The sequence below is a fragment of the Pteropus vampyrus genome, unplaced genomic scaffold, assembly GCF_000151845.1.
Source record: "Pteropus vampyrus isolate Shadow unplaced genomic scaffold, Pvam_2.0 Scaffold4, whole genome shotgun sequence".
In the NCBI taxonomy this organism is placed as follows: domain Eukaryota; kingdom Metazoa; phylum Chordata; class Mammalia; order Chiroptera; family Pteropodidae; genus Pteropus; species Pteropus vampyrus.
The window spans coordinates 10,891,404-10,900,383 of NW_011888785.1; the positions used below are offsets into that span (position 1 = coordinate 10,891,404).

Here is an 8,980-nt window from a genome sequence, read left to right on the forward strand (position 1 = left end):
TGAGAAAATAAGCAATTGGGAAATAAAGTTAGTTAAAAAATCCTAGCTCACTTTCTTTAGAATTGAAAGGTCAAGAATAAAAACACAAAGATTACCAAGTAAATTAATTATCATTGGATTGTTTCTGGATACCACAATACATGGGTAAAGAGATGTTAATAGGGTTTAAGTTGCTTTTTAAATCCTTAAACACTATTTTTTTAAAGATTTGGCATACGTCTGTTGTAAAAACAAGGAGTAAAAATAGGAAGTGCATGCTGAAAATCTGTTTCGTTTTTGTCATTGTTCTAATTAAAGCCTTCAGCCCTAGACATGATCAAAGTGCCTTACCGTCCTTCATTCCTTGGAATGTAAATTTTTATTGTACACAGCTAAATTTCCACTTTTAAATAAAAGAAAAAATATAGGGATCAAGAGATTACCTAAAAAGCTCCATATAAAAATGTGATAGTTTAACTTTAGTGTGTGTACCTGGTTTGAATAATTCCCCGGATGAGGAATTGAGTAGGAAACAATCTTAAAAATAACTCACTACTTTTCAAAATCTGATTTATCATTTAAACTAGAAAACAGAAAGTGAGTTAAATTACATATTTCAATAGCAATACTTAAAAGATGACATCCAAACTGCTGTGAATTATTAAACTGATTCTAAACTCGATGAGTTTTACAAAATAATTAGCTTAATGGAAACTATGGCTTCTTATGCCCTACTTTGAGAAGCACCTGCATGTTCTGAAAAACACGATGAATTTCAGTTGTACTGTAACCCAATTCCTTTAATCTCTGAAATATTGCTTGCCAATTCATCCTGCCTGCTCCAAAGTTATATTCAATATCTGGTCAACAATATTACTGAACACAATAGCAAACTTCATTATTCCTTTTCATTCTATATTCTGTGGGGTTTTGTTGTTGTAGTTGCTGTTATTTTTCCTTCCTTCTGCGATAGCATAATAAACTAATTCATGCCTTTGTCTTAGTTTTGGAAGGAATTATAAACCAACATCTAAGCAACAGACACCCTTTTTCCTAATTTAAAATAACTGTGAGATTGCACACTACAGTAGCAAATTTGTAATCAACTTAAAGATAATGTCTTAAAAGTACAATTAAACATGTCATAACAGAAGAAAACCCTGGTAATTACAAATAGTATCATGCTCATTGGGGTTTTAAACAGGAGTGTAAGACTAAGAAAAATCGCCACCCAGTGATGCAAATGAAAACTACAATTTGTTTTTGAGTAAAATGAGTACCCTGGAGGATTACTTCAACTTCATTACTGAATGAATGAATAGCTATTACCTTCTTATGTGAATAGGAACTGGATACAAGGGAAAGGATGTTTTCTACTAGGCCCTTTTCCCCCTTATTCTTATTCAGCACACTCGACATTTTACAAAGGCTAAAAGCTTTGGAAACCTTAACGAGGAAAAAGTTTTCCATCCAAAAGTGACCAAATTGTGTATGAACAGCCCAGATATTCCTATCATCAACAAAAGTGCCTGGGCTCTGCCTGGACCCTGAATTTCAAGTCAGGAGGTGTTAAGCAACTCGGTAATGCCATCTGATAATTGCGACCTAAAACCTATTTCTGTTAAGCAGGAAGGCTTGCCTAATAAAAAAGGTATTCTCAAGTGGGAAAAAACAGATAATTTATATCTTTAATTAGAAACAGATTATAAAGCCACATAAGATGATAATTTAAAAATTCTGTAGAATACAAATTGATAAGAAGTTGTTGCCATAAACATAATCATGTTTCTAAGTTTTTAGTTAGTTGTATCACAGAGAAGTTAATAAACACACAACACCAATCATATATTTATTTTTCTGCAATGTATTTATTGCACATGAGGACAAAGAAAGTTATGTGGATACATGCTAATCAAAGTACATGCGTGCAAGTATGCAGCTGTGTTGGTAATAGCATTTCATATCTACCATTTGACCTATTTGACATTTTACAAAATATTTTACACAGTATGCTCTGAGATTAAAGTCGATATTATATACGTCAGTACAGAACCATATGGTAAAGAGAGAGAACCATATGATAAAAAGAGCAACTTGGCAGAACAAATCATTTTTTAAAAGAGGTTACCATCCTATTTTTAAAGACATTAACTATATTCCTAATACTCTCTCCTGATTTTTATCAATTTGTAACCGCACCTAGATTTTGCTTATAGATTTTTCTTTCATTAGAGCTGGTTTTGCCTAGATGATGACATTATGACTCACTTGCTCCCCTCCAATCGTACCCCTCTCAGCCCCGCTCTTATCCTTCTACCTTGGTATGCCTACTCCCTTAATCATGAAGCCTTAGGACCTAAGGTTCCAGCTAGTATCATCCCTTTCAAGAATAAAGCCTCAGGTCTAAGATCATGAAGACAATAAGTTTAGGTTAAACTAAGGATAACATCTTAGCTTTTGGCATGTATCAGCCCCAAGCCCATTGAGGCAGAACAGCCCCACAAGCCATGAGGCCCAGCCAAAGGACCAGACAGGATGGCGCCATGGCTGATTCCTGAATCAGAGGGACAAAATGACCAATTACCTCATCTCCATCCAATCAGTAGCACCCACGACCCCAACTCCCTTAGTTTCCATGACTAGGGGAAAAATCCCTAATCTGGACTCCTGAGACACCCCGGGGGAGCCAGGCCTTTGAGTGATAGCTTGCCTGTGTCTCTGGGACCTATAACTCTCTAAAATAAATCCTTACCTTCTTTGCTGTAAAACCTGTACATATCTGAGTGACAGACACACACAGGCAGATAGATCCCTTTTCCTCTGGTAAAAAAGTCGTCAGTTAAGTCTTGAACTGCTGAAGGATTGTTTACTAACTCAACAATATATACCACCTTCCAATCTCAACTTCATTAAGCAAATTATGGTTTTATGCAATATTTTTAAATATTTAAAATACTAAATAGTGAAAAGTTTGGGGTAGCCAAAATTAAAGCCAAATTTTATAACCAGTAATATAACAACCGACCCTCTTTTATTAAAAAAAACAAACAAACAAACAAAAAACTCAGCACTGTCTCTGTTAAACAGTAAGGAACACATATGAAATTTTTTTAAAGAACTTAAAATGTCACCAATGTCTTAAAATTAAAAATGAGACTATGACATAAAAAGCATGGATAGCTTGGTAGTTCAGAGGGTAGGCCCTGCAGTCAGATTTCCGGGCTAATCCCAGACCTACTGCGTGAGCTGGAGGAACCTGGACAAGTTAAGTCCTCATCTGTATGTGGAGAATAATACCACCACTTCACTCGCAGGGTTGTTCTAAGCATTTTACACATATTAACTCATTTAATCCCCTCCATAGCCATATGGGGTTGGTATTGCTATCATGTTCATTTTCTAGATAATGACACCTGGGAGATTACATAATTTGCCCAAAATGGTGAAGAGTGGCAGATAAACCACTTGGAAATATGCTGCTTTGGCATAGGATTATTTTGACCTGATAAAGCCCCCACAGGAAAGATGTCAGGAGGAAAGAAACTTTCTTATCAGCAGAGATGGAGAGTTGAGGCCAAGAGAACTATACAAACAGACCTCGTTAAAATAACTCGTATATTCCATTAGTCTCCCACGTATTTTAGTTACTTTTCCACAGTGACTCTTTATTCGACCTGGTATATAAGCACTTAGGTTTTGCCACTTCCTCTGGTCTTCATTTTTCTATGAGGGCTCCCACGTACATTTAATAATCTGTGTGCTTTTCTCCTGTTAATCTGTCTTATGTCTATTTAATTTTCTGTACACTAAACTCAAATCCTTTAAATGGCTATTTGCTAACAAAAGAATAATGCTGAGAGGGAAGCAACACTGGCAGCTTTCAAGGAACAGAAGTTGGGGTTGACAGAGCCAGTTCTGACCTGGAAGCCAAAGCACAATTCCTGACACGGTAAGAAAGGCCAGACAAGCAGTAGTGTCCACAGCACCCCACTTCATCCTGGTCAGAAGGCTCCCAGAAAAATTGCCAACCCTTGCCAGACTATGCCCCACTATTTTGCCTCAAGTAGAGGAGAACTGGTCAAAGAGAAGACAACTCTGACCACCCTCGCCACTGCCTGTGCCTCAGGCCACAAGAAGAAAATTCAGAAAAACACAAAGCCCTGCCAGAACTTGACTGTGAAAAAGATGAGATGTTTTATGGTAACATTTAGCTATGAGAAAAACTCTATTTTGGTCTCCCAGAGATTAAGGCCAAGAAACAAAAGAGGGCCAGAGAGGTAAAACCCGTGTCCTTTTTGCAAGAGACTATATCCTAAGGAGAAAGGCTGAAGAGGCAGAGACCACCTACCATACTTCTGAAAGTGGGAGGTCAGAGACATAGAGTGAGCCCTGGATCTGAAAGGGCCTAAGCTGAAAATTCAGGATCACCCTTAAATTCTACCTATGCCAGGGGACCCTACTCTGACGAGGCCAACGTAAAGGAAGAGGTAGGAAACCAGAATCTGGAAAAGAAAACACCTGAGAAACATCGCAGGGAGTAAACAACCTGTGAGTTCATGTAAATCCTCTCAAGAAAGAGCCTGAATTTGGTCCAGGGTGGATTTGCCCCACAAGGGGACACTGGGTTCTGGCTCCTCCTTGCCAGACTGAAAATCTCTTCCTCAGGGAAAGAAGAAAATGTCATTTTTCAGAATTCCTCTTATGAAAAGCATAGTATTGGTTTGGAAGAAATATTTTTTAAAACCACTAAAATCTTAATAGCAGTATTAATTTTATAATAGGAAATAAACTGGGCTTAAACATTGAGGAGACATTATTGAACATTATTTAGATTTAAAAGTGTACTTCCTTCAGTAAATATTTATTGAATGCCAAATTTAACTTCAGATGCTAATTTAAGAAGCAAGGTTTGGTGCTATTTATAAAACAGAACTTGAAATTATCAAGGTTTGTTACAATTAAAAAGGTTGACTAGCACATCAGAGAGCAAAACAATGGGATGATTTTATAAACTGAATTTGAAGGACAGAGCCACACCAACGTTTAAGAAGAGTATGACTTGACGACAATATTCTAAGTGATTGATAAACTTTATTTCTATAGGTTTCATATATATAAATTAATTTAAATAATTTAAAAATCCATCATATAATTTTCAAGTAATTTTTTAAAAGAAAAATAATTTATCTAATTATGATTTTGTTTCTTAAGAAGACTCACCTAAAAGGACAAATCCATCTGCTTCTGTCTCTGGTACTGAGGGCTTTTTCGATTCCGGAGGCTTTCTGAAGAAGTGAAACATTGCTGCTGCTGCAATCTGAAATAGAAACACTATATAATGTCAAATTCAAATGAAACCGTAAAATTCATACTCTTTCTAGTAAAAAGCCAAATATAAAGATTTCACAATAACTACTTTTTAGGAATTCTATTACCAGACTTAAAAACACGAGCCCTCCTCTGTAGGTGTCAGAAGACAAAGCCAAAAATTAGGATGGATGAACTTCCAGTTTAAAATCATGTGTGCCATGAGTCATGCAACTTCTCAATTTCTGAACATGCAGGAAATAACCCAAGAAATCACTACATGTAAAGCTAATATCAACAGATAACACCCGAACCTAGAAGGATCTTGCTGACCATAAATTAGACACTTCATGGAGGAAAGGGGGGGGGAACCTATCATGCCATAAATAGCATAAGCCTCATAAAACTGAGACCGCCTGAAAAAAGAAGGCACCTCAAATGTCCTCTGCAGTTAATTACCTGACTCACTCAAGAACTGTATCCATTGTAAAACTGTAGCCAGCTTTAAATTCCCATCAGTGCTAATCTTAGTGTTGATGAGATTATTGTGTGCTGCCCCCAAACCACATACACACACACACACACACACACACACACACACACACACACGCACACACACACACACACCCCTCTTATACCTTCTCCCACCTGTGTACATTCAGGCAAGGCAACAACTCCTAACAAAAAGCTGGGAAGAAGCTGAAGGGAACTTGCCAGGACACACTGCATTCCAAGGACAGTTCGTATAAGCAAAGCAATGTAAGAGACAGCGAAGAAAGGAAAAATCCTGGTAGCAGCAAGTGCTCCACATTTTTGTTTTCAGATATTCCACCCAAACCAGAAAACCAAGCAGGGAGGGTAAGTAAAGATTTTATCTGAGAAAAAGCCTTCTAGAAACTGAACATTGAACTGAGACTTGTGTAGGTCAACCTGCCCTGAGCAGTACGTCCAAGTGGATGATAAAGGAGCCCATATGTTTTGTTCATAGAAAACATATCTGGCAGATTTACTTTTTAAAGGAATGTGAAATGGAGAAGAAAAACACAAGCCACGTGAAAAAGAAAATATTCCAGTAAAGGAAAGGAACAGCCTCTGAAATCCTCAAAGAGCTTAATGGATATAGTGATAGATCCAAAAGAAAAGTCTGAGAATAATCTGGCACCCTTGATAGAGTACAAGAGACATAGCCTCTAAGAAAAACGAAATTAAAAAAGCAAAGGAAAAGATGGAAAGACAATGAGATGAAAAAAATAACTGAATACGATAAAAAGAAACCCATTCAAGAAAGAAATATCAGAAAAGAATTGGTTGGTTTATAAGCAGGAATGTAAGAAAATAGAGTTCAAGTTCAAAGACTAAATGACTGGAAGAGGCAACTAACTTCTTAACCTCAAAGAGTTAAAAATAAAACAACGAAGAAGGCCTCTGAAGGAACAAAAGCTGATTAAAACTCAACCTCAGGTAAGGATCAAATCAAGGGAATAGTCACCACACTTAATATTAAAACCTCAGTGCTGATTAATGTGGCGCTCAGTAAATTTTTTCACTTAAAATAAAATGGTTCAGGAAAAAGAGACAAAGCGAGTAGGTCTCCAACTGAAGCGTGGGAAGGGGCACAGGTAGGGGTGAAAAAAATGAGAAATATAGCAAATCTAAAAGTTATTTATATCTAGCCAAAATTGTAGATCTGGCTATTGATACTTGAATCTGACTAGAATTAGGTAAGAAGTCAACAAAATTTTTGACTAGAATTAGGTAAGAAGTCAACAAAATAACTACCAGTTTGGATTAAAAGAGGACTACAAATATTGATATTTGAAACAACCCTACAGACACGAAGCTGCCAGAGAAAAGTGCATAAAAGGCCTGTTGCCAGTGTCCACTTCGATGGTAGCCAAGGAAGTTACTGGAAAAGGAAAGAGTGGAGAGTGGAGCCAATGGGCATGGAGAACAATGGACTGGGCAGCCTCTTCTAGAAAGCAAGATCTGGGCATAATTAATGAACATTCTCCAACCTAAGGTGGGGATCCCCCAAAACGCCTGCTCACTCAGTGGGATTTCAGAATTGCTACCACTCTGTGACTGATATTTATCTCCCATTCCTCCCCTTTCTGAATGGGAGTGGTTTTGTCAGTTATCTTTCCCAGTTCCACAAGGATGGGAGGGGACAAAAGGCACAGACTACTGGTCTTTTTAGTTTATGAAGTCTCCAGACCAAGAGGTAAACACATCTGCACCTGATGAAGAGATACTGAGGTTTGAATGTGGTGCTATGGCTGAATGGGGCAATTTGGGTCATTGCCGTTGGGGAGGGCTGAGTCATTTTGCCTCCAGCAGGGAGAAAGAGCTGAGTATTTGGTGATCACGGAATCATGAGGGCTGATCACTGGTTCTGTCTTATGGAGACATATCAGGACTGTAACTGTCTACCATCCTTGAGGGAGGTGTGGCCATGTGGCTTGCTTAGTTCACTGCATCACATGCCATTAGAGTTCTATAAACAAGAAGATTTGTGGACACAGAGAAAGAGAGGCCCTTTAAAAAGTGTCTCCTGTTCTAACATGTAAAGAAAAGCCTTTCAACAGAAGGACTCAGATTTCCAAAACCTTTTCATGTCCAGCCACTAAACAGAAATGGAACAAACATGGAAATCAAAGTGGTTCTGAAATATCATTTTCGAACCCCCAAATTTTAGATATGTTGTCCTGAGAGCCAAACCAAACTTAGTTGTAATGCAAGAATATCTTTTAATGCAAGTATTTTGCACCGAATTTATAACTCAAGTAACTAAGTGAGGCATTTAGGTTTCTCATGACCTGAAACATAAACCTTAAATAATTTACAGCCTGCAGCAGTTTGTTGATAGAATGAGTTACTGGCAATATATATTATAGTCCGTCAGTTTAGAACATCACAAAATTCCAGATACATTTAGAACAGGAGGAATAATTTAGGCTCCAAGAGTCAAAAACTTCCAGGCATGGAAGACACAGGTCAGGAATAAGAGAAAGGCAGCAGAGATAGTATGGAAGAACTTGGAATAAGAGCGAGGACGACTTTACTACAAATATCCACTGGAAACAGCTCTAAATTTGTTACAAAAGTACCAGCCGCCCTGCCTCCCAGCATTCAGCCAACCCCACCACCACCTTAACTCCTTCCTCTACATGGTCCCCCTTGATATGTTTTCCCATGGTGCCAATTTTATAAGTCTCAGGATGCACTTGTATGATCAATCCTGCTGTTGACATTAATGATTCATTCCACTAGGTACCTCAAGTCAGCCTAACCATGGATCTTTATAGTAATTGCTCCATACATGAAAAATCTATGTCCTGAGACACTAAAATCTATAATCAAATTATCATTATCTCATGACATTTTTTTCAGATCACTGAAAAACACACACAAGTGGTAGGAAAATTTATCCTGGCAGGACTGGCAAATACCATTCTAAGATCTCTGCTCTATGAGCGATTTCTCACAGTGAGAAGTATGGTTAGGTCACCACTCCAGCAGCCAGATTTAGTTATCCTGCCTAAGACTGGAAACCGGGAAGGAAAAGGGAAATGACTACACTGTGTCAGGCACTGTATCAAAATGCTGTATATCCTCTATCTCCAATGATTTATAATCCCCTCCACCAGGCACACATAATTATTCACAATGTGTTAAGTGAAAGAATTAAAGTATA

At 37.8% G+C, this 8,980-nt stretch overlaps 1 protein-coding gene across 4 annotated transcripts in view; it reads right to left on the bottom strand.

Moving 5' to 3' along the window:
- UMAD1 (UBAP1-MVB12-associated (UMA) domain containing 1) overlaps window positions 1-8,980 on the bottom strand; it is a 190,564-nt gene that overhangs the window by 163,290 nt on the left and 18,294 nt on the right. For 3 of the 4 annotated variants that reach the window (XM_011363154.2, XM_011363169.2, XM_011363164.2), the window contains exon 2: window positions 5,200-5,296. In XM_011363154.2, coding sequence (XP_011361456.1) covers window positions 5,200-5,296 — 97 coding nt within the window. Of the gene's footprint in view, window positions 1-5,199; window positions 5,311-8,980 lie in introns of all 4 variants that reach the window. The other variant, XM_023532991.1, reaches the window with a different exon arrangement.